The sequence below is a fragment of the Thermobia domestica genome, chromosome 8, assembly GCF_964235325.1.
Source record: "Thermobia domestica chromosome 8, izTheDome1.hap1.1, whole genome shotgun sequence".
Taxonomy (NCBI): Eukaryota; Metazoa; Arthropoda; class Insecta; order Zygentoma; family Lepismatidae; genus Thermobia; species Thermobia domestica.
Genome location: NC_137461.1, coordinates 93527232 through 93539875, shown reverse-complemented (window position 1 = coordinate 93539875; position 12644 = coordinate 93527232). Strand labels below are relative to the sequence as shown.

At 34.7% G+C, this 12644-nt stretch overlaps 1 protein-coding gene across 2 annotated transcripts in view; it reads right to left on the bottom strand.

Annotated features, from left to right (window-relative positions):
• LOC145693079 (two pore calcium channel protein 1-like) overlaps positions 1-12061 on the bottom strand; it is a 74236-nt gene extending 62175 nt beyond the window's left edge. Inside the window, exons 1-2 of one of the 2 annotated variants that reach the window (XM_081768761.1) lie at positions 11925-12061; positions 6404-6585 (exon numbers count right to left, since the gene is read on the bottom strand). In XM_081768761.1, coding sequence (XP_081624887.1) covers positions 6404-6585; positions 11925-12006 — 264 coding nt within the window. In that variant the 5' untranslated portion in view covers positions 12007-12061. Of the gene's footprint in view, positions 1-6403; positions 6586-11875 lie in introns of both variants that reach the window. The other variant, XM_081768762.1, reaches the window with a different exon arrangement.
• Between the last annotated feature and the right edge of the window lie 583 nt (positions 12062-12644).

Genomic DNA, 12644 nt, shown 5'->3' with positions numbered 1-12644 from the left:
AATTAAAGATGTAAGGGAATATGAGAAAAACTTTATTACTTAGGCGTCATACAATTTCAAGATATTATGGTTGGTGATCTTAATATTCTCTCTATTAAGACTACTCGTTTGATTTGTTGCACGGTGATATTAATAGATAGGGAAGTTATCTACGATAGAGAAGTTATCTACGATAGGTTGCACGATAGAGAAGTTCTTAGCAAACTTTAATTAAGTTCATAATTTAAGATCATTGAATTCAGTAAATAATGTGTATGGTAAAACCATTGTCTTAATTCTCTCTAGCGTTGAGCTGGAAATTACTGTATCTTGGAATATGTCTTATGGTAGAAGAAAATAAACATCATCCATGTCTAAATTGTCAGATTTACCTTTAAAATACTATTTCCCGTATTAAACATAGTAATAATATTGTAAATAATTTTGGTAATATTAATTTCCTCAATTTATACAATTCTCTAAGGCACCAAAACTGGACCGAGTTACTTGCAGTAACGGATGTTAATCAAGTAGTGAATTACTTTTATAGTATTATAATTACATGGGCGCATGGGGGGATATTCAAAATTAACAAAAAATTGGCTACTTACCAATGAATCCTCCCTTGAAAAAATTAAAGATTTTGACGTTTCGGAACTCTCAGCTGGTTCCTTCCTAAATTTTTCAAGGGAGGATTCATTGATAAGTAGCCAATGTTTTGTTACTTTTATAGTACTTTAAGTGTCGTTATCGATAATAATGTGCCCAAGAAGAAAATATTTAAAAAGCATCGCCCTCTGCTGGTTTACGCCAGAAATTGTTAGTATATTGAAAGGAAAAGATTACTATAGAAAACATATGCATGTTTCAGATTACAATATGAATAAACTTCAAGAGTTACGAAAACGATCTAGAACTTTTATTAATATGCCTTACAAACTATATATAAGGCAATCAGAAAACGATTTAAAGAGAAACCTTAAAGGTTTGGAATTACTTTAAGAATAAAAAAAAAAGTAATAATTTACAAGTTAGTCATATAAGAATCAAATATTTACTTTTGATTCTGCTATTGCCAATAATTTTGCTTAATAGTTCAAAAGTGTTTAGTTTTTATGCCATCCAAATTATAATGAAAGTTACTTAAATGAGTCGAACTGTCTAACAGTCAATTTCATCACTGAACAAGATTATGTAAATGTCGTTAAATGCCACAATTTCATTCATTGGGTGAAGTTTAATGTGGACATCAGCAGCGAGGCTATTTGTTCCAGGCACGAGAAAGCCAATGGCCTATACGAGCTGCACATTACAAATTCACGATAAATCTTCTATAAAAACTGTAAATCAAATCTATATATATAAAAGAGAACGTACAATTCTTTGTCCGCTCATCACGCTAATACGGCTGAACCAATTTCTTTCATTTTTGGGGGGTTATTAGGATTTGGACCCTAGATGGTTTTTATCATATCACTTTAATTTTTAATTACCAGTGTCTTGAGATAATTGACCATTCAAGTGTCCATAACGTACAAATCCTTTGTTATTAGTTCATCATAGGTAAAAATAAACGTATTTATATGCAACCCGCATGACCGTGTCACTCGGCGGGTTAACATAAATGACAGGCGATATACAGCGGAAAATAGCTTGAATCTTCTGTTTAAAATTTTTTAATTGATTTGCTTATTTTTACAGACACTTTTACAATATGCCAGCACCGGGATGACCGCAGCGAAGCGGGGCGGGTTAACATAAATGACAGGCGATATAATGTTAAGATTTACTGCAATCTTCTATGGTTTTTATCATATCACTTGAAAGCGAAAAAGTAAAAATTATCTAAGTAACAAAGTTTATTGCGTTCCGGGGTGACCGCAGCGAAGCGGGGTGAACGCTGCTAGTATAAGATATACAAATTAAGAGAATAAACCAAAAAAACAATAAAATATAAAACGGAAATAGAGAAAAGGTTAAATGAATAAACAGCAAATTATAAAATGTAAAAAGATAAATAAAAATGAAAGTGACCATGTTTGTAACTTAATAACTCTTGAACTACCACCAATCTCGATCACATTTTCAACATAGATGAACTTCGGTCTGGGATGGTTTCACCATTTCATTTTGACGTTACAACGCGTGTGTGTGAGGGGGATATATATATATATATATATATATATATATATATATATATATATAATGATCGAAAATGATCGATATTAGTGTTGAATTCATTGTTTACGGGGTCGCTGAGATGAACAGTGAGATTTCCGATGTCATTTAAATCCAAATTCAGTCCTGCAACTTGGGGGAAGGGAAGATATATATTAAAATGATCGAAAATGACCTATATTAGTGTCGAATCCATAGTTTTTGGAGTCGCTGAGATGAAAAGTGACACTTCCGATGCCGTTTAAATCCAAATTCACCCCACAACTTGGGGGAGGGGGAGACATAAAAATGATCGAAAATGACCGATATCAGAGAGCGATTCAATAATAGTAAAAAGTGACTGACTATCGGAACATATTACTAATTTTTCTTATTTTAACTGAGCGAAGTGGGTAATTGACGCTAGTAATAAATAAAACCCAAACCACAGCAATAACAGAAACTCATAGCACGAAAAATTTAAAAACTCAAAGCACGTTTAATGTACGAATAAAAGTAAGAATGTAGTCACTAAAGATCTTCAAAACCTTACTAAGATTATTAGGCATTCCTAATAGTCTAAGATATAAGTATTCTGGAATACTCAAGGAATTGACAGAATTTAAAATACGGACAATTTACGCTACGCATTAAATAGGAATAAGTGAAATGTGAGTATCCTGCACGCAAATGTGTTAGGATGACTTAATTTCGATTACTGAAGATATACTACATTGACCTGACACCTAGTCTTCCGTTTCTAGCGCTGCTATCGGCAGAAGGAATTCCAGTCCCTTTCGCTAAAACTCTCTCGCTTAGCAACAACTGAACCCTTATTGGTTCAACGCGTGGGTGTGAGCTTTAGTTTGCATTTTTGCCACGGCTCGACATTTTGGCAGCACTTTAGTACGGGACGACGTCTGCCAACTACCCAAAATAAGTTTTACTGACTGGAGTTTATTTTCACTGATTTGGTTCCAATTCACTTGCCAGTGAAAGCGCATCCTTAGACGAGAGTGCTCTAGTGAAATCTCTAGCAACGCTGCGCTCTTGGTGAATGTATCGGCATGCTCGTTTCCTCGAATCCCGACATGTCCTGAAAAACAGCAGACAACGACCACACAGCCCTGTTGCTGTAGCTGATGGCATCTTACTAGAATGTCTTACATGAAGGTGTGTTTACTAAAGATGTTTTGCAGGGTTTTACTATCGCTAGTGAGTCAGTGCAGATTAAGTTCATAGCAGAACGAAGTGGAAGTAGATGGTCAAGGGCAAGCTTAATTGCGGTTATTTCAGGAGTTAATACTGAACAAAGGTGATGCAAATTAAAATTCGAACTGTTCTCGCCTGTATCGAAGGTACAGCCAACAGAATTTCTCATTTGAACAGAATTTTAAAAAATGAAATGAGCTAGTTACTAGACCAGCGGGGACGGCTTTCTCATTTGTTAGTCGTACTACTATTCCGCACAGTATTAAAACTGCTTCAATCTTGTAGAAAAAGAGGTTAGGCAGAGTACGTAATAATCTTACTATTTGGCTAAGGCAATTGAATCATTTTTATGGTTGAATATAACCTGTCCTAACATTCTGACCTACCTTCTTTCTTCTGGTTTGTATATTTTAGTTTTAATCTCTTTTTCCTTGGTAATGGCAGACGAAGTGCTTAAAAAATTTGGATATTTAAATATTAAAAAATGAAAAAGACCTGCCATGATTTCTAGAAGATACTACTTGTTTATCGAATTATTTCGAAAATTACATTACATTTAAGTGTGGAAACATACGTATTTTTAATTCATTATGAATTATCACAGATTGTTGTTATCTGAGCTCATATATCAGCCAGTCACTTGAACAGACGATAAAGAGTTTGATATATAACTAAAGAAATGTTGAAAATAGCGTAAATTATTGTTTGCAGTAAACATTTCAGACAGGAAATTAAACCAAATATGGTAGTTACCTATATATATATATATATATAAAAGACGTAGTCCTGACTAATTTGTCAACGCCCAGGCCAAACCGTTTAAGGAAGAAACTTCAAATTCGGACAGGGGATAGTATTTGTGATGTAAGGTTCCATTAGGAAGGAGCTTTAGAAAGTACACGCGGAAGGGGAGGAGGAAGAGAAGTGGCAAATATTACTTGAAAATATCCATATGTCGGAATCTTTAAACGTTAGAGAGATAAAATTTTCTCTAATTCTTTTAAATGAGGAGTCCATATACACGTCTTTCAGTGTTTTTTGATATTTGACCTAGAAAATAAGAAAAGGAGTGAGAAGGAAAATGGGATGGGAATTACACTTATTGTAATAAGATGTTCATATTTCGTAGTTTCTTAAGATTAGAGTCATGAAATATGGTATTTAGACTTTTCATTTAAAATGATTAAAGATGTGTTTCAGCGTTTTATTATAAGGGAAGAAAATGGCAAGAATAAAAAAAGAGTGGGTGTTGGATTTGTTATAATAAGATGGCCATATCTCAAAATCCCTTAATATTAGAGATATGTTAACGATGGTGGCGATTATTATTCTAAAATGTCCACATCTCGGAATCTCTAAATGTTAGAGACATGAAATTTGGTATATGGTCTTCTCATTTAAAATAATTAGACATCTTTCAGACTTTTTTTTTTTTTTTATTTGATCTAAAAGGGAAGAAAAGAGATTAGAAGGAACTGGGGTGGAAATTACAATTATTATAATAAGATGTCCATATCTCGGAATCTCTTTAAGTTAGAAACATGAAATTCGGTATCTGGACTTCTCATTTAAAATAATTAGATACATGTTTCACCGTTTTTTTTATATTTGTTCTAGAAGGAAAGAAAATGCGGGAACAAAAAGGGTAGGGTTTTACTTGTTACAATTGGATGGCCATATATCTCAAAACTTGTTAAGGTTTGAGACATGAAATTTGGTATTTGCTTTTCGTTTAAAATAATTAAAGAAGTATTTTAGCGTTTTTGTTTTGATTAAATGTAAGTAGCCTTACCTAGGGTATTGTAATTATTATATGTACTGTATCGATAAAAGAGCATACCGTACAATATATTTAAGCCTAAATGGCATTTTCTTGGTCATTTTCGAAAATCCGAACAATTTGAAAATCCGAACTACCTGTGGTCCCAATTAGTTCGTATTTTTGACTTCCTACTGTACTATAGTTTGTTAATCGTCTGGTGTGATGAAACATTAGGTTATCAAATAAGGTCAATAGTTAAATCTCAGATCTCAAGAGTACTAGAAAAGTACAATACTTTTAGCACATATTTTCTAATACGTCAGCTGCGCGTTAAAACCCGACGCTAATAGGACTTCCCTGCAGTCTTATAGCTAGTGTGCTGTTGTCTGTGTATGTGTGTGGTCGCAGGTTTAAACTCAGTTTGGGAGTACTATGCTTCAGATGAAAACACAAGTAATGATTCGAGACCCACTTATTTGCAATAAGTTCTGTCTTTCTTTCATAAGTTGCAAAAAAGTAAATGAAATTTTTAATTTACCGTCTCACGGTTATGTTCTTTAGGCTACAGGAAACGGATGATTAAAAGGTATAATAATGTGGGAAGTAAATGGGAAACCCCGAGGAAACTCGCGGACATGATGTTATTCATTACAAACTCTCACGACCTTGAAGTGACGCAGGAACCCCTAGGACCAGAAGTGAGTCACCGTGCCCCTTTCAGGAACTTGGGATACATACAAACGTAACAATGTATAACAACTCACAACTTGAACTTACGTTACGCTCTCTCGTTATTTAAATTATTGTTAGCTGGTTCGTCTCAGCACCGATATTAAATAAAACGTGGAATATGAGATTCGAACTACATGAGCTTCCGCCGAGAATTGAACCCAAGTCACTCACACCGAAGGTGCACATGCTAACCATACAGCCATGAAATAGCTCTATTTAAATAATCTTCTTGGCTTTGGTATGAGAGCTCCAGATTCGACTCTCGAATTGTCTAAGTCTCACATTAACATGAAATTCATGTAGTTTCGATGCAGAAAAAAAAACTTAAAATTACATACAAAATACTTGAAGTTCATTACTAATCGTTTCAAAACAATAAGCGAATCTAGAGAGAATTTAATACTTGATAAGTTTCAAGTTACAAAATAATCACATACTTGGTACATTTCTTAACTGTTCGTGTGACTTCTTTCTGGTTTTCATGTAAATACGTTATCCCTTAAATTAGTTGCTTTTAGTAACAATTTAATTGTTATTACAAGAGTACTGATTACTTCTTACCTCAAGAAATATCGCTGCTTCATGATAGTTCATTTCCCACCTCCGAAGTATTTCTTCCGGAGATGGTGAACTATCCCGCCGCATCAATTCCACATTAGATGATGTGTTACTTGATTGAAGCGTTGAAGTGTTTCCATATTCATTAGGGCACTCTTCTTCACTTTCCACCACCATTCCTTCGTCTTAAAAAAAAAAAAAAAATAAATTACAGTAATCATTACATGTAACAATGTACAAACGACAAGATTTTACGTTAAATTCACCTTAAAGGTCGTTTGCTAAACTTTAAGACTGAATTTGTGTTTCCCCTTTAAGGCTTTGAAAATGCTTTTCAGATTAGAGTTACCTAGTGAGTCTCGCTATATCCTATGAAATTTGAAACGTGATCGGGAGAATTGAACAAAGTTCAGTGCAACTAATTAGTGATTCGATAGAACAAACTGAACAACAACGAATCTATAATTAAAAAAAAAAAAAAAAACTGAATAATTCGAATTCTAAGGTTTCTTTTTCTTCCTTTTCTCTTAGGAACTGCCACAAATGGAAGTTAGATTAATCAGCAATGTCATCGGAACTAATACACGAAATCAAAATAAATAAAAACATTTGCATTTGCTTAATACTTGTCGCCGGTAACAAATTTAATTTAAGTGTGTATGTACACATGTACTAACGTGACAACAGAGACTGTCAGATCCAACTGTCCTCCACGTTTGATCCGACCAAGAAAATGTCGAAATAGCAAGGCAAATGGGAATCGAAGTGTTAGATCCGACTTCTTTCATGCCTGCTCGCCAGCATAAAACGACGACACACAAAAATAAAAAGGGAGTTTCGTTTTCAGAAATTTTATCTGTGCATTTATTTTCACCTACAGATTATATTTGCAACTGTATTGCCTCTGCTAAAGGGACGTTGGAATCTAAGAAGGAAATGCTTGAGAACTTGCTTAATAACGCCAGTTTATGTTGACATGTCAAGAAGCAAACTAGATTTACACTTTTAAATCAGTTAAAATAAGCAATCATATTTGATAAGAGTATTTGTCAAACACGATTAATATGCCTTGCTGTTCAGAGTCCTTATCGCATTCTTAATTTCCGAGAAAATACATCAAAGAAAAAAGTCTGTATGAATTTTTCTCGAAAACTGAATTCAATTTTTTCTTATTTTATGGATATGTTGCTCACCTCAATTAGTTCCACTGTATGCACTTATCACCTTAATTGCATTTCTTTCAATTCTCGTGGACCATCCTTGTTCATGCCAAGTGTGAGATGTTAGGTGCAATCTAATATTTTGATAAGACATTTTCTGTACGTTTAATACAAGGCAATCAAATGACTCTCCTTTCTTGCTAAGTGTTATGTACTTAGTACATAACAATTTGTGACACTTATGTAAAGATCTCACCATTATACAGTAAAGAAACTGCACATCAAACCTGCTTATTCTTCTTATTCAATATGAATTATTTTCGGCTCTTAATTTCTACTGAAAACTTCATCAAGTCCGCTTTTATTGAACAACCACGCTTGTTTACCTACATTTTGGGGTTTTGTCTACCATTCGTTTTGCAATATCTGCCGCTGCTGCAATGTTTCCATATTAATTTGTTAATGAGTCTAATGCATAACCTAAATTCATACGAAATTAAAGCTATAGTCTTACTATGTAGCCCACTTGTGTAAACCATTGGTAATGATAGCTGGTTTTTGTAAGTGGGTACAAACTTACAACAAAAGGAAAAGAATGAATCATGCGTTTTTGGTCTAGTGGGTAACGCAATGGATTGGCGTGCTAATGTTTATTTTTAACACGGGTTCGAATCTCGTCTTTGAGTGCAAGAAATTAATAAATATATACCACAGATATGTAATACAGTACATTAGAACATATATATAAAACAAAATCATAACTCCTTCTCCTCTTGTCTCTAACGTTTACTCCAGCGTGGGAGATCCATATTCAATTCCATTCCACGATAAATAAGTCCTGATCTTATATAACCTCGGTGTTGAAAGGGACGCTAAACCCCAATACAGCAGAGTCCAATGTTTACTCTTGAACAGAAATCAATATGGAAAGATGTCAATCATAGAAACTAATTCTTTAGTGATTCGAATTAGTAGGAACGTCATTTTTGGAGGGCAGAAGGAAAATTATCATCCCCACTGAGTTTGAAAAAAAAATTAAATGAAATCTTTGAGTTTAACGTAACAGGATTATGCCTGTTAAGCTAAGGGAGACGATGATTAAAGCAAACGAATGATGATGGAAGAATAGGTGGAATGAGAAAGTGGGAGGAAACGAAGTACCCGAGAAAACCCACGAACAGATGTTGTCCACCAGAAACTTACTTGACCGGGGATCGAACTAGGAACCCACGCACCAGAGATAAGCATCTATCACTGATCCACTGTTCACCTTCCTCCAAGTTCGATATATATATATATATATATATATATATATATATATATATATATATATATATATATATATATATATATATATATAGTTTAATCAATAGTATAATAATATACTAATGAAAAACGTGAAATATCGGAGAGTCTTGCCCCCCAAACAAAAATGAAATGACTACAGTGTGCAAGGGGAATCATTGTGTAAGAAAATAAAAAGTCACTAAATTTTATCAATGCTAACAAAATATCCGTTCTGCGTACAGGAAGATATAATAAATATAAAACCGGTAATTCGAATACTGTAAAAAATTGTCTTTCTTTACCCCTTTAAATATGGATCTTTTTAAATGTTCAATTTACTGAATAGTCCGTATACTGCAAAGTACACCTTCAACTTAAGAAAATCTCATTATTGCACACTTTCGGAATAAAGAAAGAGAAATTTGCATATATAATAAATGGTCTTTCCTAGTAAGATAGTGAAATTGGCTCTTGATTCAAATTGGGTCGCTATTGACCAAAAAGGTTATCCTTGACCTAAAACTACCTCAAACAAAATTTTGACCCCCTACCCCCTCATCTTACCGAATTATCGTATCATACATGCTCAAAATTGAATATCTTTTAATTTTGGTGGGGGTGCTCTAAAAGTTTGAAAGTTTCACAGATTGTACATACTATCTAGATGTAAATGTGCATTTTTTTTTTCAAAACTGTCGATGCGTATTTTCTTTATTTTTTGCGTGTTGAAAATTTCTAAAAATTGTAGAAAAAAAATTTTTTTGGGGGGGGGACACGTTCCTGATTTTTTGGTTAAAAAAAATTGTTATACCCTTAGGTAACCACGCACCATATTTTTTTCGGGGCCTGAAAGTGATGGAAACATTGTCAAAAAGAAACAAAACTGAAAACAAACGTACTTTTGACACAGTTTTTCCACCATTTTAGGGTCCTCAAGGTGAGGGTCTCTTCAAACAATCCTTTGCCATAGTTCACAATTTTCCTTTCTCTTGCGTCCCTTCCGAATCTGTCGTTCTTTGCTCCCTGCTCCCGCCAAGTGAACTTTGTGGTGGACAAACACCGTGTGCGTGGGTTTTCTCGGGGTTCTCCCGTTTCCTCCCACTTTCTTCACTCCACCATTTCATCCATTACTCATCATCACCGTCTCCTTTAGCCTAACCGGCATAACCGTGGGACGTAAAACTCAAAAATGTCAATGTCAATGTCAATGTCGTTCTTTGCTGCTTCGATTGTGTCCATTGCGGACTATATCTCCGCAACAGTGCTTCCACATCAATCGACTCTTGCACAACAAAGTTACATTCGCGGTAGAGAGCGCCACTGTATGCAGCCAGTGAAGCAAGCACTGATAGATACAAGGAGCCGACGCGAGGTTTTCTGTCATTATGTGAATAGAAATCCAATAGGCAACATACTCTCACTGTATTTCAACATGTAGATAACCGGTATGTCGAGTCAAAATCGTAATAAAACATAACGCCTCTTTTTCTCCACTTCGAACACTGCAAATATGTTTATATGCTGGCGACATTTCATAGCAGTGATATGTATATATTATGATTTATTATGCCTTTTCGATTGCATTGGGAAGAATTTTCTAGGGGAAACATTCTATCAGTGAAAAATTGTTTATATCAATGTAGCTTCTTTCTTTTCGTTATTAGCACCATTGTTATATGGATTGTATTGGTTTCCCTTACACTTTTTTTCTTTTTATTGTTTGCCAGTTTGCATTTCTTTTCTTCTTTTCTTTATATTATACATTTTTATTAATGGTATGAAATTCAATGTCTTCTCTAAACAACACTGACAAACGGATTTTCTCCTTACTCAGTTATGTCGTCATTTCAAACACTCCACACAATAAGTGAGTGATTTTTGAAACAAATGTTACTCGCTAGTAGACAAAAAACAGGTAGCTAGATATATTGCTCATGAGACACATTGAGACTATTACTAGTAAATAACATATGTTGTAGAAGCACGATGGGAAATTGTAAACTTCAACAGAAGTCAAGTTACAGGGGGAAAAAATGCAATTAGGCTGCTCTACAAAGAGTTTTTTAGTGTTGGCTGCTATTTTATTCAAATTTTCAGTGCTATCCTATTTTATGTGTGTGCGGAGGAAGGGGAAGGGGCGTAAATATGCAAAATCAACAGAAGAAATGTTACTTGATTTCAAAATAGGACTGCACAAGTAATGAAAATACATCGGGATCTTACATCTTACATGTATACTGAGGTAGAAATACGAAATGGAAAGTGTGCTCTTTACCACATAGTAGTCCGTAAGAAAGTCATGATGAAGTGAAGTGCTATGTCAAGGCAGTATACAAACTGATCATGCAAGTGTCGCAAAGCTGTGCAACACACACACGGCATGTATTTCATGTCATATAAAGTTTTTTCCTATCCTCGTTTCTGTATAACCACCGTTGATGACGCGCTTGCTTCCTATGCAAGCACCCCATCCCTACCGCTTGGACTTCTCTGCTGCGCTCCTGTTCTGACTCGGTTGAATAGCATTCGTGTTTTTAGTTGCAACCTAGCATAAGTTGGTTTTTGTTTTATGCACTGTATTTATACTAAGCCCTTCTGAAGTCAATCTGCAAGCAGAGCTCCTCAATTAGTGCATTCTTTGCTAAAAGAAATACAAATCTCTAACCTAACCTGAAAATGTACGAAATGTGTCAAAATTTGGTAGAACCGTCAGCTCGAGTAATGCCTTAAAATTTTTCATTAAATCTAAATAGATGCCTAGGATACTAACCCTAATATAATCTGATTCCGTGACATGAATATCAATGTACCTAATGAAAAAAAAAAAAAGTTGCAGTATCACAATCATATTCTTTCTGGTGTCTGCAAGTGGAGAACTGGCTGTTTTAGTAAGGAAAACATTTACTAAAGAAAACAGTTTAATTGTGATAAGGATGTACGCAAGTGCACATACTTAAGTGTAAGGACATCCATTTGACAGTATCGTACTATGTAAACACCGATCACAACACTAACTACCTAAATTTACCTTTGGATGATGTTAAGGCATATTAGATTTATATTCATTTAACTCTTACTTATTTTTCCCTCTGATTCAGATACGTCTCTCATTTCGTCACCAAACCGGGAATACCCATCTCCACTACTCCCCGTTGCCATCTTGAGTTTTCATCCTAGCAGAAGAACGAATTGATGGTTATATTTATGTTACTATTTTTATTATTTTAAGTTTTTATTGCGCTGTCCCGAAGCTGTCTTGGTCTTACGGGTAATCGATGTGACATTCAGGCACGCTATGTAGCGACTTGCGTAACGCAATGCAAAATTTGCGATAATCGGTATAGAAGTTATATTAACATTTTCTTTTTTTCTTGTTTTTTGTCCTACATTTCTTAGCAGTACGTAGAATTTTGCGAAAACTGCTACAGAGAGGCCCCACATAGACTTCGATATTGAAGAATTGTTGCGGTGTTATGGAGGCACAATTTTCTAAATTTGAGCAAGAAATACGAATTCTGATTTAGAAAGAGGAACATATAAGAAATCGGAATATATGTAGGCTTAGATGTAGTGCGTAATATCTAATCTAATAAGCCAGAATATCTAATACGAAGGCTGCACTTATCAGGGGCGGATCCAGGGGGGCGATCGGGGCCTTCGGCCCCCCTCCCAGTAAAGGAAACTTTCTTATTTTATATATATAAATAAAATCCATCTCAAAGTTGTAGTCGTACTAGCGTTAGAGGTAGAAGTAATTGGTAGAAAGCTTTGGTCTCATTTGATGCAGAATGTATCCA